The sequence below is a fragment of the Spermophilus citellus genome, assembly GCF_964194105.1.
Source record: "Spermophilus citellus genome assembly, chromosome: 4".
Classification (NCBI taxonomy): Eukaryota; Metazoa; Chordata; class Mammalia; order Rodentia; family Sciuridae; genus Spermophilus; species Spermophilus citellus.
The window spans coordinates 35,597,481-35,622,655 of record NC_138185.1 but is presented as its reverse complement, the minus strand read 5'-3'; the positions used below and the strand labels follow the sequence as shown (position 1 = coordinate 35,622,655).

At 35.4% G+C, this 25,175-nt stretch overlaps 1 protein-coding gene across 1 annotated transcript; it reads right to left on the bottom strand.

Annotated features, from left to right (window-relative positions):
- Positions 1-5,379: 5,379 nt before the first annotated feature.
- On the bottom strand, positions 5,380-23,091 carry ANKEF1 (ankyrin repeat and EF-hand domain containing 1; the record flags this gene model as incomplete). The annotated part of the gene is made up of 9 exons (XM_081288832.1): positions 5,380-5,538; positions 7,037-7,174; positions 8,398-8,561; positions 9,773-9,999; positions 11,335-12,157; positions 17,349-17,472; positions 18,411-18,560; positions 19,323-19,522; positions 22,746-23,091. The coding sequence occupies 9 exons, from the start codon at positions 23,089-23,091 to the stop codon at positions 5,380-5,382; spliced, it is 2,331 nt and encodes a 776-aa protein (XP_081144958.1).
- Positions 23,092-25,175: the final 2,084 nt, after the last annotated feature.

Below are 25,175 nucleotides of genomic sequence, written 5' to 3'. Positions count from 1 at the left end.
TGAGTGGGTTCCTATAATTATAACCTGTTAAGTAAGAAAGTAATGCATGAGTCCATACTTATTTAAGTACATAAATTAGTGGAGAAAAGAAAGCCCTGCTCAACAGCAGAAAGATAACTAAGAAATGGAAATAATGATGAAGTTGAAAAATTAGCTTATGGCTATTGTCCCTTTAACACTCATTCCAGGCAAGTATCATCAATGAATATTAAAAATTAATGGGTGATATTTATGGACATAAAAGAAAATTTATAGTTTCAAAGATCTATCCATGAGATACTTATTTATACTATAAAGAGAAAAACGATGACTATAATAGAGAAACTAGGTAGACATCACTTTAACTTGAAGTTTACAAAGTTGACATCATCAGGTCCATCCTGCCACTGGTAGACACCCACTGGAGCTCAGTCTCTGGCACAGGATCGCCTCTTCAGGCCAGAGACCACGGTGGGAGCCCAGGCCCAGTCCACATTCGCCCACACTGACCTGAGCAGGACCCAGGCCCAGGGTAGGTCCAAGTTCGTCACTGCCACCCATCTGGGAGCCCAAGCCTACCCCACTTCCATCTTGGGACACTGCAGACATCACCATAGACTTCCCCATGCAGTAGCCCTACCTTTTGGACAACAGACAGGGCCTAGAAGCAACTGCAACTCAGAACTGGCAACCCAAAGACAGTGCAAGGCCCACCCTTTCAATCCCATCTCTGTAAGACATTGCATCCATCTTGGGGCATGCACTTCCACTATTATCCCAAGTTACCTTGGCTATTGCCACCACCACCTTTAGTTGCAATAGCATACATTGAAGGAAACTATCAGGGTCTGGAAGCCAGCATAAAGGTGAGGTACAGACAATCTGCATGGGTACTACAAGAATATACAGGAGAAACTGTAATATCTCAAGGGCCACATTGCAAGAAAGGAAGACATATAGACAACATTAAAAAAAAGAAGAAGAAAGAAAACAAGGGAGGAAAATGCCTTAAACAAACCAGGATACTACAATAACAGAACCCATGGACAGCAAAGTTGATGAAATGTCAGAGAAGGAGTTCAGAAGGTTCATAATTAAAATGATCTGTGAATTAAAGAATGACCTAAATGAGCAAATACAGGCAAAAATTGATCACTCCAACAAAGAGATAAAAGAGCAAATACAGGTAGTAAAAGATTACTTCAAGAAAGAGAGAGAGAGAGACTCTAAAAAAAAAGTCAGAAATCCTTGAAATGAAGGAAACAATAAACCAAATAAAAAAATCAATTGAAAGCATAACAGATTAGATCACTTGCAAGAAAGAATGTTAGATAATGAAGACAAAGTATACAATCTGGGAAAAAAAAAAGTTGACCACACAGTGAAGATAGTAAGAGACCATAAAAGAGAAGATACAAGAATTATGGGACAGCATCAAAAGACAAAATCTAAGAGTTATTGGGATAGAGGAAAGCACAGTTTCAAACGAAAGGAATGCACAATCTCTTCAATGAGATAATATCAGAAAATTTCATGAGCATGAAGAATGAATTGGAAAACCAAATACAAGAGGCTTATAGGACACCAAATGTACAAAATTACAACAGATCTTTATCAAGACACATTATAATGAAAATGTCTAGCATACAGAATAAGGAGAGAATCTCAAAAGCTGCAAGAGAGACAAATCAGATTACATATAGAGGGAGACCATCTTGTATCTCAGCAGATTTTTCAACCCAGACCCTCAAAGCCAGGAGATCATGGAATAACATATACAAAGCTCTGCAAAAAACTGGGTACCAACCAAGAATCTTATATCCAGCAAAATTAAGTTTTATATTTGATGATGAAATAAAAACTTTCCATGATAAACAAAAGTTAAAAGAATTTACAACTAGAAAGCCTGCACTACAGAACATCTCTGGCAAAATATTCTGTGAAGAGAAAATGAAAAACAATTATGAAAATCAGCTGAAAGATATATTACACTAAAGGGAAAAAATCAAGTTACATTAAATACCAAAAATAAACAAAAATGGCTGGGAATACAAATCATGTCTCAATAATAACCCTGAATGTTAATGGCCTAAACTAAACAATCAAGACATAGACGAGCAGATTGGATCAAATAAAAAAAAAGACCCAACAATATGCTGCCTCCAAGAGACTCATCTTATAGGAAAAGACATCCACAGACTGAAGATGAAAGGTTGGGAAATCACACCACTCACATGGACTGCAGAAGCAAGTAGGGGTTTCCATCCTCATATCAAATAAAGTAGACTTTAAGCTAAAGTTAATCACAAGGGATAAAGAAGGATACTACACACTGCTCAAGGGAACCATACACCAATAAGACATAACAATTATAAATATATATGCCCCAAACAATGGAGCATCTGTGTTCATCAAAGAAAGTCTTCTCAAGTTCAAGAGTCAAATAGACCACAACACAATAATTTTGGGTGACTTTAACACACCTCTTTCACCACTGGATAAGTCTTCCAAACAAAAGCTGAACAAAGAAACTACAGAACTCAATAACACAGTCAATAACTTAGACTTAACTGACATATTTAATTCCTTCAACGAGAGAATACACTTTCTTCTCAGCAGCACATGGATCTTTCTCTAAAATAGACCATATATTATGCCACAAAGCAACTCTTAGCAAATATAAAAAAGTAGAGATACTACCCTGTATTCTATCATATCATAATATAATAAAATTAGAAATCAATAATAAAATAGAGAATAAAAGCTACTCCAACACCTGGAGACTAAAAAATGTGCTGAATGAACAATGGGTTGCAGAAGACATTGAGGAGGCAATTAAAAAATTTTTGGAGGTGAATGAGAACACATATACAACATATCAAAATCTCTGGGACATTATGAAGGCAGTTCTAAAAGGAAAGTTCATTGCATGCAGTTTATTCCTTAAAAGAAGAAAAAATTAACAAATAAATGACTTAACATTGCATCTCAAAGCCCTAGAAAAAGAAGATCAAATTTACACTAAAAGCAGTAGAAAACAGGAAATAATTAAAATCAGAGCTGAAATCAATAAAATTGAAACAAACGAAACAATTGAAAAAACTGACAAAACAAAAAGTTGGTTCTCTGAAAAAAATATAATTTATAGATCCTTAGCCATGCTCACAAAGAGGAGAGAAAAAACTCAAATTACTAACATGTGTGATGAAAAAGGAAATATGACAGACACTACAGAAATACATAAGATAATTCAAAATTATTTTGAAAACTTGTACTCCAAAAAAATAGAATATTGAAAGCATCAACAAATTCCTAATCATATGATTTGCCCAAATTGAATCAGGATGATATACACAATTTAAACAGATCAGTTTCAAGTGATGAAATAGAAGATGCCATCAGAAGCCTACCAACCAGGAAAAGCCCAGGACCAGATGGATACACATCCGAGCTCTATAAGACCTTTAAAGAAGAACTAAAACCAATACTCTTCAATTTATTTCAGGAAATAGAAAAAGCAGGAGCATTCTGTGTGGCCACTATCACCCTGATTCCAAAACCAGGCAAAGACACATTAAAAAAACTTCAGACCAATATCTCTAATAAACATAGATGCAAAAATTCTCAATAAAATTCTGGCAAAATGAGTACAAAAACATATCGAAAAGATCATGCACCATGATCAAGTGGGATTCATCCCAAGGATGCAAGATTGGTTCAACATACAGAAATCAATAAATGTAATTCATCACATCAATAGACTAAAGAACCATATGATCATCGCAATAGACACAGAAAAAACATTTAACAAAATACAGCGCCCCTTCATATGTTCAAAACACTAGAAAAACTAGGGATAACAGGAACATATCTCAACATTGTAAAAGCTATCTATGCTAAGTCCCAGGCCAATGGAGAAAAAATGAAAGCATTCCCTCTAAAAACTGGAACAAGACAGGGATGCCCTCTTTCACCACTTCTATTTAACAGAGTTCTTGAAACACTGGCCAGAGCAATTAGACGAAAGAAATTAAAGGCGTACGTGTAGGAAAAGAAGAACTCAAATTAGCACTATTTGCTGACGATATGATTCTATACCTAGAAGACCCAAAAAGTTCCACCAGAAAACTTCTAGAACTAGTTAATGAATTCAGCAAATTAACAGGATACAAAATCAACACCCATAAATCAAAGGCATTTCTGTATATCAGTGACAAATCCTCTGAAAGGGAAATGAGGAAAAACACCCCATTTACAGTAACATCAAAAAAATAAATAAAATAAAATACTTGAGAATCAACTTAATGAAAAAGCAGTAGAAAAAAGGAAATAATGGGATTCCCTTAAGGGAAATTTACAATGATAACCTCTAGACGTTCTCATATTTTTTCCTGGCATCTGGAAATTCTGTTCAAAGTACCAGCTATTATGTGAATACCACTTGAATTGCCTCTTAATTGCAGATAAAGACTCTGAGGGAAAATTCTCCAGACTGGAGAAATGTTTATTTTGTAGTAAACAGAAGAAAAGGAAATGCATTTTCAATACTTTTGCTATGAGCCTCAGAATACCATAGATGTTGTCTTAGTTTAGGCCCTTCCAGAAGCAAAAGGAGACAAGGATTAGGTGTGTTTGGAGGTAATTTCAATAAAAATTAGCAAAGGAGGAGAAGAGTAGAACAGGGAAAGGAAAGTGATAATGAAAGGGTGAGTTATCACACCAGTCACCACTGTGGGAGACTTGGCCTTATGAGAATGTACATTTCAGAAAAATCTTACCAGAGAGCTGGGGGATCTGAATGTATTCATTCATTGACTGAGAGTTGCTTCCAGGGTATTGTGATTTCTCAAGCACTTCTGCTCTGCTGTTCAAGTTTAAGTGCTAGAGGTAGCCCTCTGGCATTTGGAAGTCAGGCCTGAGGGACTTACAGTCCCACAGTAGGAAGGGAAGTGAGTGTCCAAAATTTATTTGGCCCAAGGTATCTAAGTCACGTGAATTATAATGGTATGTGAGAAACAAACTCCTTCCTTAAACAACTGCATACTACATCTTCCTTATATTAAACTTTTAATCAATTTCTACTAGAATTTTATCTTTACTAAACATTACAGCATACATCAGGCAGATTTTTTTTGACAGCAATGTTTATACCCAAAGGCCAGATATTCTACTACATTTTGGTGATTGGGAGATTTATCCACAGTAACATGCCATTCATTGCAAAATAAAGCACATCTTCACTATATATCTCAGAACATTTATGGATGTTAAATAAAAAAAACAAATATTTGGTAATGAATGCTTAATTGGGGGATTTTGACTTTGATAGAAGCATTGACTTTCTCCAAAGTTCCATCCCTGTACCTCAGAGAATTTACCCTATGAAGAAACTGCTGTGATTCAGATCTTGAGAGCAGCTTCCAACGCTTGGGCTTTTTCAGTGATATTCTTCTGAAAAGGCATCATGAAATCCTCAAAGTCCACCTCATAAGTAAACCTCTCCCGCCGCAGCTCCCTTTTCCTGATCAGCTCGGCTGTTGTGGCTTCAGGACTCCAAATCTGAAATAAACCCCCAGACCCAAAGCAGCTATTGAGCATGATGGCTAGCGAATATGCTCATATCCAGACAATATTCATTACATAGTTTTAATTAAGTATATGCCAGGAAAGAGCTCCACCACTAAATTATATCCCTGACCTAAGCAGCTTTTTTAAATTTGTTTTAATTAGTTACACGTGACAGGAGAATGCATTTTGAGACATCATACATAAATGGAGTACAATTTCTCATTCTTCTGGTTTTACATGATGTAGAGTTACACTGGTTATATATAATCATATATGCACATAGGGTAATAATGTCCAATTCATTCCACTCTCTTTCTCACCCCTATGCCCCTCCCCTTCATTCCCATTTGTCTAATCCAAAGTACCTCTATTCTTCCCTAGTCTACCCCCTTTATGAATTAGTATCCACACATCAGAGAAAACATTTGGCCTTTGATTCTTTGGGATTGGCTTATTTTGCTTAATATTATATTCTCTAACTCCATTCTTCTTTAAGGATGAGTAATATTCCATTGTGTATATATACCACATTTTCTTTATCCATTCATCTGTTGAAAGATACCCCCAGGTAGGTTCCATAGTTTAGCTATAGTGAACTGAGATGCTATAAACATTGATGTGTCTCTATCACTGTAGTATGCTGCTGCTAAGTCCTTTGGGTATAAACTGAAGAGTGGGATAACCAGGTCAAATAGTGGTTCCATTCTAGGAAGATTTTTGATAAGTTGAAATTATCAAATTAACTTCTAAATGTATTTTTAACATTGTATCCACTCTTATATACATTGGTTAGATGAAACTCACTACTTCTGGAGATGACTATATGGGACCTGAGCTCAGAAAGGTTCTTGAATTAATTCATCTTCAGTTATTCTTAGTTATCCTCAGGCCATCTGTTGTTCATTTTTATCGTGTCAAAACAGGAAAGCAAAAGGAACTGGAAGATCATCTGGGTTTACTACCTTTATGTCTGACGTGGAAGTCAAAACTATTTTCATACAGGAGGCATTGCTTATTCAGTAGGGTTTGATGTGCGTTGGGAAGACAACTTCTCCTCCAAAATTCCACGTATAGATTTATCCACAACTGTAGATGTTTTAAGAGACTATTGAATATATCTAGTCTTAATTAGTAAGAAACTCCCAGGTGAGATGCTGGTAGTGAATATAAAGAAAGGCTGGGTTTGAGAAGTACCAAGGTGAAGTATCAATAGAACTTTGTCACTAAATGACTGTAGGGAATATCATTGACCAAAGAAGACTTTAATCTTTTAAGGAAAATTTAAATGTTAATATAGAAATGCTAACAAGGGGAAACAGATATTAGAATCCAACAGATGGATATCTTGAATTGAAAGCAGGAGGACCTGGCAAAAGAACACATTCAAATAGTAACCATGAAAGATAAATTTTGGACATTTGTTTAGATGGTCTGCATAGAAAACATTTGAAAAATAAAATCATGAGCTCCACAATTCCAAAGTACTTACCCTTTGTGGAACATATGTGATATCCACTTTCTTGGTATAGCCCCTGGTAATCAATGAATTGAGATAAACCACATTATCCCTTTGTATTTTCTTTTCCTCCGATATGACGGGCATACCATAAATGGATGAAAGTGGTTCCTGGAAACAAGATTTTAAAACTATAAATTTCAAATCTGGTATTTACTTTCTAATATTATTCTTTGTTTTTCTATATATTACTCTGAAACCAGGAAAAAAAAACCTTTAAAATACTACTAAATAAGATACAATTTGAGATAAAATAGAATATTTTTATATTAGTTTGCTTTGTTTAACTCTACTCATTTTATAGTTATCAGGGACAGATAAGAAAAGTCTTCAAAATATCTACCTTTAACCTGTGGCTACTATTCATTAAGGAGAAGGATGAAGTCCTTCTAAAATGAAAATGCCTGGATAGCAGAAGCCCCAACTGACTGAAATTTCTTCACCTCTTAATATTTTCCCATTCTCCACAGTGGTACTTTCTAATGTTTGCCTACAATCTCTTTCCACTTCCTACAATCCTCATTTCCCCAACCCTATTCAATTTGATGGCATGAGTGAGCGTGTTTCCTTCCTTCTTCCCTAGTCCTCTATCTTGCAAGAATTTTTCTTTTAAGATTTTAGAATTAAGAATTATTTTCTTTGAAGAATTGCAAGAATTCTTAAAAAAGATGCTTCCAACCAAGAATGTGCACATTCCCTGATAATGGCAAACTTTTGATGCCTCGGTAACCCATAGGCAGCAACCTCAACCTTGTGCTGGCAGTTTAGGGTTTCTTAAACCACTCCACATTACCAGGTACAGTCAATCTGGCACATTCTAAACCTGCTAGAGTCACTTTGCTGAATATCCAAGTTACAAGTGGGCTCCATATCCCAGAGTTCAGTGGAATTCATTAAAGTTCCTGGGTGGGGACAGGGAAGAAGGTAGGCAATGAAAGAGTATGAGATCAAAAGGAAGGAAAACCATGCTTTACATTATTTTTCATAAGGTTTCAAAACCCTCCCCCTTCCCTGCTTGGGTCATGACATCAAATCTGTACAATGCAAGACCAAATGTATACATATCTCCTAGACTGTTGTTTTACAACATCCTAAGTATATTTGGTTTTGTGCAGATTCTGTTTTCAATGAACACTTTTTAGTGTCTTCAGTAACTGGAAACTTCTTGCTGGATATTTCTTTAAAAGTACTGTATAACAGTGCTGAAAGTTTGCACTGTGTATGACTTTGCCCAGTTGTATAATAGCACATAAATAATGCTGCTGCTCACCCAAACCCCCAAAAAGTTTTTAATGAGTTCCAGTTACTAATGGGTAATTGAGCTCTTTTCTTACCTCCTCTTTCTTAATCTCAGGGCCTTCAGTTTTCAATTTAGGAGGTGTCTTGCTTTTCATTTTTTGATTTTCTGCTGTTTTAGGCAAGTTATCTATCTTTTCTTTAATCAAATCAATTATTCTATAATCGGCATATGCCTTTGCAACATCCATGGCACTATGCCCTGTTTAAAACAAACATAAATTTAGAGTTTTAATAAGTGGATTTAATGACAAACCATGTGTGGGGGGGTGGAAACAAAAAAAACCTCAGCATCACAGCTTTAAGCATGCACAGTCAGGGTGATTACTAAAACTAACCATGTAAATTCATAAATCAGATTGGATATCCTTCAAAAGTGGACCTGTGATAAAACTCCATGGTTTTAAAGCACCATTTACTGACAAAAATTGATTTTTTTCTTTTAACTAAATTTCTTAAAAAGTGGATTGGAAATATTAGATTATATTTTGAATATCCAACTGATGGTTTTCTCCCCACACTGCAAACATTTCCTTTTGTGTAATAAATTTAACTTATCTTCCTTTTTCCATGTTGTAAGAAGGTAAATTCCAAAAGGCCTGGGGAAGCTGGTGCTTGCTCACAAGTGCTCAGGCAGGTGATTGGGTATTATGTTACCTGTCATATCATCAGGTACTCCTGGTGCAATTCTATCTGACTCAGGGACAGCCCAAAGAAGCCAGAGATATGAGCAAAGTCTCAGAGCAAAAAGAAGCAATGGGTTCCAATATTAGAAAATAACACTACCACATAAGGAGCTTAAGTATTTATTCAAGTGATGTTTCAATTGTTCCTGTGTGGTGTTTATGACATAGGGTAGGCCATCTGTTTATTTCCTAGAGACAAGGAAGCCTCAATTTAGGAATGACTTTGTACAGCTATTAGAGGAATCCAAAGTCTCTAGAGTCTCTAGCATGCCAATCGTTGGGAATTGAACATAGCATTGATAACTCAGATTGTGACCTGCAAACTAGTTCGGGTCCACAAATCAGTGGTTCCTGATCCACAATGTAATAACCACAAAAATTAAGTGTTAAGAAATTATAGAACTATTTAATAGATAGTCTTTTTCAAAATTTTTTTTTGTTCTTTAAATCTAATGATTGAAAAGCTTGGGCTTCCATTTCTACTAAATCATTTTTATTGTATTTTATAAAAGTCCCTAACAGATTGCAAACATAAAGAACTGGCCCTTAAATATCAATGCTTTGAGAAGTACTTAAGAAGAACTTTCATAACATTTAACTAAGGCTCATGTTTGCACCAGTAACCCAGGGGAAAACATGGTTCTATCAGAATAGAATTGGAGGGGTGTGGAATCTAACATAAATTCTCCTTCACTAACCCCCAACCATCAATAATACAAACACATACCTTTTCTATTTTCCAGCTGGAATTTAGCACCAATATCAAGTAGGTATTTTACAGTATCCAGTCTGCAGCTTTCAATGGCTCGACTTAAGGGAGTTGAGTTGTTGATTGAAAGTGCATCTAGGGTAGCTCCAGACTTAACAAGCAGCTCAGCAATGTCTTGCTGCCCTGCATGGCATGCAAAATGAAGTGGAGTCCATAGAAAATTATCTGTTGCATTAACGTTTGCCCTGTAAAATAAGATAGATGTGGGCTGGGCATGTGGCTCAAGCGGTAACTCGCACGCCTGGCATGCGCGGGGCGCTGGGTTCGATCTTCAGCACCACATAAAATAAAGATGTTGTGTCAGCTGAAAACTGAAAAATAAATATTAAAAATTCTCTCTCTCTCTCTCTCTCTCTCTCTCTCTCTCTCTCTCTCTCTCTCTCTCTCTCCTATCTCTCTTAAAAAAAAAAAAGATAGATGCACAAATTAAAAATTGTGGTTGCTCTAAGTACTGGGACCTAAAAAGGCAAGTACAATTTTGGACAGTTTTATCAGTTGTTAATTTGCCAAACTTGTGCCATAATTTTTTGGTAATCTCTTTGTTCTGCATTACTTTGACAGTCTTAACACTGTGGACATACACATTTTGTTTAGCTTGAAAGGTACTTACAATGTTTACAAAGGTTAAAATCCAGGAAAATTACAAAACTGGATCCAGTGAAGATAAAAATTGATGTAAAAGATAAAATGTAATTTAAAGCATTACAATATATTATTTAAAATTTTGGAGCTTGTTAGGATTTCACTATCCAAAAGTTCAAGTTCTCCTTAATGATTTCACATTTCTTTTGAGAATATAAACTTGAGTCTTTGACATTAAATGTTTCAATAGTAACAACATCGATACATTTTTCAAGTGTGCAGTTACTGCATCATTAAGTGCTCTATGTAAGTTAACGCCTTTAATCGTTTACAAATTCTGAGATGAGGCCCATTAGAGCCCCATTACATAAATGAGAAAACTGAGGCACAGAAATATTAAGAAACTTAAGGCAGGTTATTCAACTATGGTAGACGTAGGAATTCAACCAAAACAACTGTTTTAGTATTAAAAGTTAAATAAAAACATCATGTTTTGATATTTTAAAGATATTTATAAGTGAATCAAGGGAAAGACTGCCCCCTATAAAGGAGGATGGTGGGTTATAGAGGGATGGAAATATGTTCTTAGTTATTCTATCCATCATCCCCCAGTTTGACTCTGTTGGGATCCCCACAAAGCAAGAGGCTTTAACTCTACACCGTCCAGGTGAAAACAGTGATAATTAGAAGTCTCTTCTAATCCCAGAGTGAACATTTAGTTGGCTTTTACTTTCTGTACAACTTTCACTGGCAAACTGTCTTTTACACACAGAATTCTAAGTTGTCATTAGCCTGAATCCTCATATGGGACCTATTTAGTTATTGAAACACATTCCCATACTATTAAAATTCTGAGCTGAATGTTTCTTATGACCTTCTTTTACTTCTTTGAAATGTGAACACTCATAAAAACTTAAATCTCACTCAACAACACATACCCTTTTTCAAGAAGAAACTTGACAACATCTATGTTTCCACTGGCACACGCTGTCATTAGTGGTGTTTTGTAATAATTATCCTTCATATCCACAGGTATTCCTGCTTCAAAAGCCTTTTTCAGAGATGCCAGGTCCCCGGCCTTGGTGACAAAATTAATATTTGAAAATACTTTCCCTGGATCATCAACGTACCAAGAAGAATCATCCTGAATGGGATGTTCGGGTGGGTGATCTTGATTAAACCGGCTGCAATCAGTTACATTCTGGTAGGTTTCAATCATGTAATATGGAGGCCCACCATCTGGCCTGAATGGAAATACACTCTCAGGAATGACACAGATTGGGAGGGGTAAAACGAATTTGCCTTTCCGACCCTTTTTGCCCATTCCTCTTTTCTTTTTCTTAGGCCCATAAGATCCCAAGACAAAAGACTTGCTTAAGTATCTGGTTCCTTTAAAGAAATCATTTATGTTGACTCCACCATCCCGGGTCTTTTCATGAAGTTGAGCTATGATGGCCAGCTGTTCAGAGGTTGCATACTCTTGCTTATCCTCCAGGATCAGCACAAAGTCTTCCTTGGACACTGTCCCGTTTCCTCTGTCTAAAAAGGAAAAGCCTTCCCGAAGGAGGGCCTCGTGTTCTATGGACCAATCATGTAATCTGAGGGCCCACACTGGATTGGGGTTTTTGACTCCAGGTTTTTCCAGTTTTTTAGCAATTCGCTCAGCTCGTCGTATTTCTTTGCTTGCTGCTTTGAAGCCTCCTTCTTTGGCCACAGCCCTTGGAGTTTTGTGATCTAAATTCTTCCATTTCAGTTCACATCCTAAAACACAAAACATCATAATTAGGTATGGGTGCCAAGGCATCTGCATGGTCCTACAACTGATGATCATCCAACTGTTTTCTCAATTTGGGGTTATTAGTCAAAAGTTCATCCTAAAATTATATATACACAGAGAAAAGGGCAGCTAGCTATTGTAATTATGAAATTAAGCCATATTTTTTCCCTGTGGCTTTCACTTTTATGAATTCTGACAGAGATGAGTTTGCAATTTTATATCTGCTTACAAAGGAGAGATTTTATCTCTAAAGATAGAAATGTTAGAAAAAATATAGTCAAAATAAATATTAAATGGGATGCTTGCTGAGGAGATTTTATATCAATGGGAAAAGAGCAAGAGTACATTGGAATTTGGAGAGAAGTGTCTAGATTCGGCTTGCAATGTTGAAAGACACTTGTTTCTTTTTGATTGACTTCAAAAAGAAACCACTCACACAATCTTAATATTTGACTTGTATTCTTCATTAAATTAAGGTAATTTATACTAGTTCACTTTTTTGTCTTGAGGTCATACACAGCCTTTACAGAGGAAAACTAATTTGTTAATCAAATCTGAGAATTCCAAATTTATATTTGTGTGCAACTTAGACATCAAAATGCTCTTTCCATTTTGGTTCCTTACTTAAAATTATGAGACCAACATTATTTGCAGATATTTCCCCCAAGGAAGAAACTTTTCTGAGTGCATTAGGGAATCTATTTAACAGCACACCAAGGAGGTGGTGTTCTCTCTAATGTGTCTTGAGACATTGAAATTTCTTCATGTGTATAAATAAGTCAGACCACAAAGATGCTCTTTCCAGTGTTTCCAATCTAGAAGGCGGCTAAGCTGCTGTTTTGCCAATATCACATAATCAGAAAGGATTGTCTGTCATCCAATCAGATACCAATCAAAATGACAAGTAGCTGCATGCAAACAAGACCCTCCAATACTTTGTGGTTTTAATTCCTTGTCAAAAAGATGCTTACATAGAAGGGTACTGTAGGGTTCATGATATTTACTTTTGTGTGTTTGAGAGAAGAAAAAAGGCATCTGGAAACCCAAAGATAATAAAAAAGGGGGTTGCTCAATAAAAAATAAAAAATAAAAGCTTGGCAATATTTTTCAAGATTAATACTTTTGTATTGTGAAACATTACATATTTATAAGGCTAATGATTTTACTAGTGATAGAAAAACTCAGAAAGGTTATTTGGTCAATAAAGATTCTAAAATTTCTGTATTTGACAGTTGTATTTTTGTTGTTGCTTACTTATCTGTATGTGTGTGTGTGTGTGTGTGTTTCAATACTGGGGATTGAACCCAGGACCTCTCTACCACTGAGCTACTTCCCCAGCCCTTTTTATTTTTGAGACAGGGTCTTGCTAAGGTGCTGAGGCTGGCTTCAAACTTACAATCCTCCTGCCTTAGTCTCACTTGTCACTAGGATTACAGATGTGTGGCATCATGCCTGGCTATATTGGACAGTTGTAAGAACAGTGATTTATTGAGAAAGAGGTCCTGAGAATGTGGTCTCAATAGTAGAAGTCCATAGCATAATAATTCCATAGTAATGCAAGTCTACTCCTTTTCCTAAGCTATTTTGCTCATTCAGGGACTCTGGGCTTTTTTTTTTTTTTTTTTGGTTGTTGCTTTTCCTATATTTCTCAAGCCACCTCAACAAGAAGGGTCAAAGAGTTTCAGACCAGCGTTAGCTTGCCCTATTTTGCCAGTGTCCTTCTATTAGGAACCTTAATATGGATAAAAGGCTCCAATGTATCAAGGAAGACATTTTAATGTGAGAAAAGAATCCAGTGATTTATGAGTGCTTTACATTTTAGTACTAAATAAATGCTCAATTACTCAGAAATGAGCATTTCATTGCTAATGGTTTCTCGCTGTTCTGATTGTCTTAGATAGGATTCTAAAGATGGAAATGTCACTTCTGCTATGGAACTGGGTCACCAGTATAGAATCTAGTGACATGTTTGTATTTTCAAACACTCTACAGAACTCTGTTTTCAGATATTTACTTTAGAAATACAGCTTTAGGATCCCTCCAGAAAGACAGATATTTTCTGAATCAGTGGCAAAACTTTTTCCCATGATCCAAGCACTACCCTTTGCTCTTGATGTGCTTTCTGAAACTTTAGCCTAGGTACATGAAAATAACAGAGCTCATGTGTGGTGATATTTGTCCCAGTAAGAAATAAGGCCACAAGTGAAAGTTTAAGAAGTGTGCCTCAACTCAGTAAGACAATTATCTTTAGAAATACACAGTGTTAAAAAATGAGATGTCAGAATAAACTGCTGATTGATAGTGACTGATTTGAAGCTAAGACCAGTAAAATAGTTTGAGAGGATAAAAATTACATTTGATTTAGCTTTTTTCCTTATTTTTAAAAAGAATTACTATTTGAAGAAGGGAATATGAACTTATAAAAATTAAAAATGGATCAATTATACACTATTAGTTATGTGGGCATGTTAGTTTAACTTGTATTAATGTTTAAACTGTAGAATATTTAGGTCCTAGTGGAAATACTTTTTCTGCTTATTAGAGATCTTAGAAGATGGAAAAATATACCCTGTTCATGGATAGGCAGAACTAACATTATCAAAATGGCGATATTACCAAAAGTTCTCTATAGGTTTAATGCAATGTCAATCAAAATCCCAACGGCATTTCTTGTAGAAATAGATAAAGCAATCATGAAATTCATATGGAAAAATAAAAGACCCAGAATAGCAAAAGCAATTCTAAGCAGGAAGTGTGAATCAGGCAGTATAGCGATACCAGATTTCAAACTATATTACAGAGCAATAGTGACAAAAACAGCATGGTACTGGTACCAAAACAGGCAGGTGGACCAATGGTACAGAATAGAGGACACAGAGACTAATCCACAAAGTTACAACTATCTTATATTTGATAAAGGGGCTAAAAGCATGCAATGGAGGAAGGATAGCATCTTCAACAAATGGTGCTGGGAAAACTGGAAATCCATATGCAACAAAATGAAACTGAATCCCTTTCTCTCGCCATGCACAAAACTTAACTCAAAATGGATCAAGGAGTTTGATATCAAATAAGAGACTCTGCGTCTGATAGAAGAAAAAGTTGGCTCCGATCTACATATTGTGGGGTCGGGCTCCAAATTCCTTAATAGGACACCCATAGCACAAGAGTTAATAACAAGAATCAACAAATGGGACTTACTTAAACTAAAAAGTTTTTTCTCAGCAAGAGGAACAATAAGAGAGGTAAATAGGGAGCCTACATCCTGGGAACAAATTTTTACTCCTCACACTTCAGATAGAGCCCTAATATCCAGAGTATATAAAGAACTCAAAAAATTAGACAATAAGATAACAAATAACCCAATCAACAAATGGGCCAAGGACCTGAACAGACACTTCTCAGAGGAGGATATACAATCAATCAACAAGTACATGAAAAAATGCTCACCATCGCTAGCAGTCAGAGAAATGCAAATCAAAACCACCCTAAGATACCATCTCACTCCAGTAAGATTGGCAGCCACTATGAAGTCAAACAACAACAAGTGCTGGCGAGGATGTGGAGAAAAGGGTACTCTTGTACATTGCTGGTGGGACTGCAAATTGGTGCGGCCAATTTGGAAAGCAGTTTGGAGATTCCTGGGAAAGCTGGGAATGGAACCACCATTTGACCCTGCTATTGCCCTTCTCGGACTATTCCCTGAAGACCTTAAAAGAGCATGCTACAGGGATACTGCCACATCGATGTTCATAGCAGCACAATTCACAATAGCTAGAGTGTGGAACCAACCCAGATGCCCTTCAATAGATGAATGGATAAAAAAATGTGGCATCTATACACAATGGAGTACTATGCAGCAATAAAAAATGACAAAATCATAGAATTTGCAGGGAAATGGATGGCACTAGAGCAGATTATGCTTAGTGAAGCTAGCCAATCCCTAAAAAACAAATACCAAATGTCTTCTTTGATATAATGAGAGCAACTATGAACAGAGCAGGGAGGAAGAGCAGGAAGAAATGATTAACATTAAACAGAGACATGAGATGGGAGGGAAAGGGAGAGAAGAGGGAAATTGAATGGAAATGAAGGGAGACCCTCATTGCTATACAAAATTACATATAAGAGGATGTGAGGGGAATGGGAAAATAAACAAGGAGAGAAATGAATTACAGTAGATGGGGTAGAGAGAGAAGATGGGAGGGGAGGGGAGGGGGGATAGTAGGGGATAGGAAAGGTAGCAGAATACAACAATTACTAATAGGGCATTATGTAAAATTGTGGATGTGTAACTGACTGACGTGATTCTGCAATCTGCATTTGGGGTAAAATTGGGAGTTCATAACCTACTTCAATCTAATGTATGAAATATGATATGTCAAGAGCTTTGTAATGTTGTGAACAACCAATAAAAAAAATAATAAAATTAAAAAAAAAGAAAGTTGTTGGACTATATTTACATTTTTGCCTATTTCTCATAAATTGGAAAAAAACATAAAATCCAGCAAAATGCAATTCTATCTCTATTAAAGAATTAAACTTTTGATGTACATTCAATGAAAAGGTAAATAACAATAAATATATCTAATCTTGAAACTCAACTTGCTAATTTTTTTACTTTATGGAGCTCATTATGCTGTACTATACATAATACAGCTTATATTTCTAAATTTATAGTTGCTTAAAAGCTACAGGAAAATAAAAAATACTGATTACATTTCACATGTTCCAAAAATTTTTCCTTTTATTTTATGTACTTCCCAATATTTTCTCAGAAACATTCAAAGAGGTTAACTTTACATGGACATATCAGACTATTTTTAAACTAAAAATTCAGACTAAAAGAAATTATTTTCAATGTTTCTTCTTTAAATTGATGTTGGCACTTCTAAAGTGAGGAGTTTAATCAATTATAAACATTTTAATATTTAGTTAACTCATGAAAAATCCCCTTTAGGTTTTTAACAGTAACATAAAACTTTGGGGAAAATGGATTTTGTACTTTTAAGGCAACCCACCATGGTTCAATAGAATATCTTATATAAAAACACAATTTCAATTTTATTTCTACATGAGTAAGGTGCTGAGGCTGACTATTGAAAAAGATAAGCAACTAACAAGTGAAATGTGTAAACCAAATAATTTAAACACAAAATTGCTAGACAATTTTACCTCGTTGAGCGATATATTTACAGCAATCTGCAAAACCACCCATGGCAGCGTAGTGAAGTGGTGTGTTCCCATTCATTGCAATCAACCCCATATTTCCATTGTAGGCAAAAAGAAGCTTCAATATCTGCAAAATAAACAGTGGAGATTGTGAAGAATAGGAACACACATTTGCTGAAGGAAGACTGGCACCTGGGCCAGCACTACCCACTATACTATCTATTAGTTACATGTGGCTATTGAAAATTCAAATGGAAATGAATTAAATGTTTTAAAAATTAAAAGTTTCATTTCTAGCCACACTTTCTTGGCCACATTTAAAATGCTAAAAAGCCACAGGGGGTTACTATATTATATAGATCAGATATAGTGCATATCTGTCATTGTCAAAAATTTTATCAAACAGCAGTGATTCAGGATATAGAAAAATCTATACTCAGCTAGGGCATTATCATTCGGTAATTGTAAGCAACTTAAGAAAACCTCATAAAAAGTAAAAGTAACTGTGCAAAACTCAAAGAAAATTCATTAAAGACATTTTAAGTGAAATTCGGAATTTAAAAAAGTAGGGTAGAGCCTTGGTTATCATTTTGTTTCTGCAAGGTCACTGTATCCATGACACATCCTTTGCCAAAATGTCAGAGTATTCTGAGTTTAAAAAATCAGGCATATCATTAGATGTGCATATACAGTAGGGAGACAAGGGAATGACAGCATTATTTTCCCCACAAAATAGTAGATCAAACCATACTTTGAAGATTCTAAAACATAAGGGAGGCACAAAATAGGGTAGTCCCAGTGGCAGAAATTTTGATTGTCAAATACACAGACAAAATTTTATTGGTAATATTCAGTGAATAAATCAGAAAGTAGACAAACCTGAATAAAGAGCTACAATATGTTGTTAAAGTTTAAATTTTTATGTTTAGGGAAATCAAGATGTGAAAACAACACAGGTAACTGAAAAAAAAAATACTCCCTGAGTATAACCTATATGATACATGAAATAATTTGAGAAAAAGAAAATTATAGCAACCAATTTTAAAGCCAAGAGTGGATTATTACATCAAAAAAGCCTCCTTTGGCAGCAAAATGAGCAGCATCATGTCTGTCATTGTCAAATACATTCACTTCGGCTCCTCTTTCCAGCATTCCCCGAACTAGTTCCAGCACCCCTTCTCTTGATGATTCCATTAAAGCGGTGCGACCTGTGGACTGAGTATGAAACAGATCCAGTGTTGTTTAAATGTTGTTTACACCCATTACGTCCTGTTCAATAATGAATTTGGTATAAATATGGGTTGACTCCATTATGACATTAGCTTTACCCTTGATAAATTTTTATTCTCTACATCTTCATATAAAGAAAACAAAACATTAAGGAAGTACATACAATGGATCAATGTCCAAAACACAGAACTTTAACCTCAGAGTTAGGCTCACACCTTGTGACAACACCTTGCTAAGAAGATGTCCTTCTTGAAGAGAAAACAAAGTAAAAATGGTGGGGGGGATAAAGTGGTGTCATATAGGCTAAAATTAGGTCATCCGTGTTTTCTAGTAAGAAGAAAATATATTTTGTGTTGTGTGATTCTGGAAGTGACCATTAAAAGAAAACTCAATAAAATTAGACAATTCAAGTGTAAAAACAAATGTACATGAGAAATAGCAGAAATATATATTTTATTTCCAAAAAGGGATAAATTTTGATTAGGCATCAGTGATATCTCTTCTACTATTTCCTACAATGATATTTTGACATTATGCAAATAAGTACCAATTTTCAAAACATAATTAGGAAGTATACTGTGGAATTACAACAATATCATGAAAGTATAACATTTTCAAGCATTTGAGTAGAAACAAAAAAATCTCTAAGCTGACAGGATAATTTTACCATATCTAAATGCAAAATTTATACGAATATGACACTGTAATAGAATAAAGAAATATTTATAATCACAGGGATAGTCATACTGAGTTGATAGAATTGGGATTGGCTCCTTTTTCCAAAAATGTCAGGCACATGTCTTTAATATCATGTGCTTCTTCACAAGCTCTAAGGAATACTGGTTTTCCTTCATAGTTAATATTGTTGACATCTGCACCATGTTCGAGGGCAATCAGAGCACAACGATAATGCCGCTTCGTAGGTAAAATGCAGTAAAACAAAACACCTGCAGAAAAATAGAATCCCCAAAGAGTATTTAGTTAACAGCCTACACATATTTGAATATGATAGGAAAGAAAAAAAGGATCATTTGAAAATCCATATTTAACTAAAGATGGTAGAGCACAGGCATGTCTGCCTTGGTTTTCCTTCTGAAACCAACTAAAAATACCGAAACAGGAAAATAAAAACTGAGAAACCTGATCTGTGATCAATTTTGAAAATAGTAATTAACTAAATGTTATAGGATCTGATTTCAGGATAAATTGGAGAACTCATATGTGAGCCTTTGTCAAGATTTGGCATCTTTCAGTTCATACCTAAGTGTTTCTTGTTAGAATTTGCAGAGATGTGTGGTGAATGGCTGGGTTCCCTCTGCACAGGTTTGCAAGGAGCAGGCTTTCAGTATAATAGCAGTGAAATGAAAAACTAGATGGGGCAAACAGCTCTGCCACTTTGGCAAACAATTTTATTGCAAGGAAGAGAGGAAAATGCTAACTCTTCATACCCAGGACATATAACATATACAACATCAACATAATCCATGTAGAAAATGTACTATATATAACAGTGGCATTGTTATACCCTGGGGCAGTTGTTGGTAAGGAAGTCCTGGTCATCCAACAAATTCTAAATTGACTTTGCAATGAGCTCTCTCCAAAAAGATGCTTCATTCAAACAGGCACAATGACCAAAAAGAAAATAGCATGTGACCTATGAAAAAGATTCTGCAAAAAAAGTAAAGAACTTGATAATGAAAGCCAGGTAAGATAAGTAACGTGGTAATGAAAGCCAGGTAAGGTAAGGAACTTGGTAATGAAACCCAGGTAACAAGTGAATACTAGAAAAACCATACCAATGAAAGTTATTGACTGACCCGTTTCCTATGTCAGCAAAGAAATTAAATACAACTTGTTCTAAAATAGAAGTGCAAAGATAGACCAAGACCAAAAAAGAAGGACTGAAGAACATAGAAGATGAACAGAAGAAAACCTGGTGAAATGGAGCCAGCAGAACTTAGAGAAGCAATGATAAAGAAAAATAAAACCACTGAAAGAAATGAATGTCAAATTAGAAGCAGTAAAAAAAAAAAGTGCAGATGCTGCCAAAACCATGGGCAGGGACAGGAAAAACAAAGAAAAATGTAATTGAGAGGATGGAAGAGTTCAGAGACAAAAAAGTTTCAATGTGTCTGTAATTTGTTTTCAATTATATAGAATAGAATAAAATTTCCTTGAACTGAAAAACCTGAATCTGAAGATTGAAAGGGAACCTGTGCCTTAAGAAAAGTTGATTAAGAATAATCAACAAGATATATCAAGGGTAAAGTGTAGTTAAGGTCTAGAACATAGCTCACATCCTCCCCAAAATAGCCATTTAAATGTTTGCTTATCCTTTATAAACAATGTACAGTGAGTCACACAGCAGTCAATGAGAAAGACTATGTTAATGGTCGAGAGATTACTATGGAATTAGCAAAGCAGTTTGGCAAGTGGGGGCCCAGCTAAGGATGCTACAAAGGTGAGCAAGGCTCAAGGATGGAGGATGAAACCCGGAGTCATGGGCAAACCATGGGTTATACCTAATCAACTAATAAGATTCCTTGGGAAATGAGATTTCACATTTGTTTCAAGTTTTATTTTATGCTTTCATTTTCTTCCCATATGATTTTCTGATTGTTTTTTCATACATGAATTTCCCAGAACCTTGACTGGTTTAACATTTAAACAAGCATATATATTAACCATATGGCTATACTATTTGTTATGAATATTTAGTTGGCTTTTTGCTTCTGATTTTACCTTGATTTTTTAAAAAAATTACAATTTTAGATCTTTATGCTATAAAATTTCTCAGTTTAATTTGTATATGACTTACATTTTCCTTCAAACTTAAGAAAGTGAAATTTTTCCATTATATTGAAAAATTTTTCATTATATTGAGTGTTCCTCAACATTTATTACACAAAGTCCAAAATATATTTAATGACATTTGGAAAAACTAATTCATGGTTAAATAAATATGGAAAATGTTAGCATCTTTGGTCTAATAGTGTGAAAGATACATATCTAAATTTGTTTTATTCATTGGTTCTCTAATAAATTCAATGGTGGAACCAATTTTACATGAAAAACTCTTAATATCCCAGTGATTCAATGGTCCATGAGACACACTTAAATGATATACTGTAAAGCTTTAAGAGACTTCTGCTTTTTCAGGATTCAACATTTTAAACCACATTTAACTTTTAAATGATCTTAAGTAAATTTTGTTATGTGATTCTCTTAAATTTAATTTTTCTTCTCCTTTGTTCTCTCTTCTTATTTTAAGCAAGTCATCTCTCAAATAGCAAGCCTGGAGAGAGCTACAAAAATAGATTTTGCTTCTATCAGAAAACACTAACATTATAAAGTAGGATTCATTTTTCTGGTATAAAGCTGACATGTTAATGGGTTTGCACTTAGAGCAATTCCCCCTTGAAAACTGATTCAATCTACCAATTCACATTAAGTCCAGTGGGAAGTAACTTGGTGATTTTCATGACTTGACTAAACCTGAAGTTGTTTAGGCAAGAAGCCCCAGACCATGGTTTTGAGATGAAATCAGAGGAGGTCATAGGACGTGGAAATACAGCCCTTTCACCTGAATAATCCTTGAGACACCATTTCTAAGGGCTTGAGTTCCATTTCCAAGTACATTAAAAATTTTACCCTAGAAAGTTGGGAGTTTATACCAGAATCCACCCTGGTCCTCTCAAGTTTCTGGGTACAAGTCTTTTCTACATCAGACAACAATTGAGATGTGACAGAATCCTTTTGGGGTCCTAGGTCTAGTACTAGCCAAGGTTTGAAAATGTAAAGAATAAGAAATCATCTCCATCATCTTTTGTCTTACATAAGAATTTATATATGAATAATTATGATTATAGTAATACAGTATGGATAATGTTGATAATTTTCCTCATTTAAAAAACCCCACCAAACATAGATTAATTTAATACTAACTTCCTTTTTCAATAAAGCCAGAACTGGGATTTTCTAAGATATACTTAAACTGTGATAAAATTATGAGGATGCAAGATCTTTAGGTACAGGAATAACAACTAAACTTTCACTTAAAACCATGAGTAATTTCACCTCTAAAGTTGGAAAACAAAAAGGCCTATCTTTTATTGATGTCTAGCTATAAATTGAACTTTATTCTGCTGGATAGAATGTGAGGACTGTTACCTTTTCCTTCATTATCAACTATAGTCATATCAGCCTTTGCCTTGGCTAGTATTTCCATTGACAGTTCATGGCCCAGTTCTGCAGCCTTCATTGTTGGAGTAGAGCCATTTCGGTCTTGCACATCAGGGTGAGCCCCAAGTTCAAGGAGAAAGCTGACCATATCAATGTCATTGGAAACTGAGGCTAAGTGCAGAGCACTGAGTCCATCAACAGGTTCTGTGAAATTGATCAGTTGAGGGTATCCAAGTTTGGTCAGCTTTTCTATCTGTTTCTTGTCTTTGTTCCGAACACACTGAAGAACTTTGTAGATCTGCAAGTTCTCAAGTCTCTTATCTGCTAAAGACATGCTTCACCAGCCTCTCTAAAAATGCTTCCTGTACTAAAATAATAACTACAGCAGTTAAAAAAAAGAAGAGATAAAGAAAGAAAAGAAAGAATTCCAGATTAATTGTATCATCTTTACTTTTATTAAGTTGCAATATTTCAAAGCATATGTTCCTAAGAAGACAGGCTATTTCTTATGAAGAGTTATTATAATTTATTGTAACTGATTTCAGAAAGTAGGGATTATATATGAATTTAAAAAATATTCATGTGACATAAAGTTCGAATATTTTTTATAAAACTTATTCTTCCATCACCTAATTTATTATTAGGTTGCTAGGTAACTCTTTTGGTACTCCTTTTAACCTTCTCTCCTCACCACAGTTTTACCATTTTATCCAAGATGTTGGAGGTAGAGTTGATGGGTAAACTCTTGAAGGTGAGGTTAACACAATTGCCAAAATAATAACTTGAGCTCCTGTCTGTGTGGCTCCATACCAGCATGTCTCCCACCATGTAGACATCAGACAAGTTTAGTGGTTTAAAAATATTATAAAGAATGTATTGGATTTTGAGGTGCTCATTACAAATAGGAATCTATTGGGCTCTGCAAGATACCAAAGTTGTGAGAATGATTTTTGTGTCACCTTATTTAGGAATGAGGCAGTTCAAATGGTTGATGTAACTATGAACTTTCATAAAGAACCACACTATTAAATCATGATGGGCATATGTAGTTTTATCTCCTTTTATTGTTTATGGAAAAAAAATGTTGTTTTGGATTGAGTGGTATGGCCAGCTTGCTTTTCTTCCTGCATGTTTTTTTCTAGGACAAGAACCCCATTGTCATAAGGGGAGTCCATTTTAGGTAGTTTGAATGGGATTGTTCTTTCTGTTCTTTGGCATAGGAATGGGTCTGTGACCTTGGCATGGCCCATTTGAATAAACCAACCCTCTACAGATGCACTAAATTGCTGAAACATGCTCATAACCAACAGTGGCCAATCAATGTCTTATGGCATCCTCTGTGAGAACCACATGGAAAGACTATTTCTGCTGAAGTTATTGAACAACAGAATGTGGGGCTGGGGCTTCAGGAACTATCCTTCCTATCACAGAATAAGCACATGTTTGAAAGATGAAGAGAAGCAAAGATGGATGAAATGAGTTTTAGCTTGGGTTCTATTATACCAGTTTATGTTCAGGCTTTCATGAGTAAATATACCCCACTGCCTCCACATATCTTATTTGGGCATACAGTTGTGTTGGCTGGGCCTCTAACATTTGCAATGGAAAAATTCTGACTACAAAATCTGAAACTCTGTACCATTTTTCACCCCAACCACAAACTCACTCCCTCATCTGCATTCTCTATAGCAGTGAGTTGCACTCTTGATCACATGATTCTTCTTCAAATTAGTCTCTATAGGCAACTATGACATCCCCATGCTTATTTCTATTCCTACATCATCCCTTACCCCTCCTCATCCTCCTTTGCTGGCTCCTGTTCATCTATTAAATGTCTAATTTTTGGAGGGCACATGGAACAAGGTCATCAGGATTCCACCCTCAGGAACTCCCTTGGTGACTCATCCCTTTTCTTGAACTTTGGCCAAATTTTTAGCATCTGGTTATTCACCTTCAACTTTATGTCTTATGGAATCCATTGCTGACTCTCCTCAAAGTTCAAGAGTCTATCCACCTGTCTACTCTTCATTCTTACTTGGATGTCTAATAGGCATTTATAATGTGACACATCCAAGCAGAACTCTTGATAGCACCTTGACCTTCCACATTGCTCTCCAGTCTAATAGTGGCATTGCCATCCATCTAACCACTCAGATTAAAAATGAGAGTTATCCTTCAATCTTTCTGTGCCTCACAGACCCTCTCTCACTTTTTAATTTCATCAGCAAATACCATTGACTTTATCTCCAACTTTCTGACTTCAACCCAGTGATATTATGCTAGGTCAAATAATTTCCAATCTTGTAATCTGTCTCACTGTTCCATAATAGTCCCCTTAGGTCTCTAGTCAACTGCCAGAATAATCTTTTTAAAAAGTAGATTAGTGGCCAAGTGCTGTGGCACACACTTATAATCCCA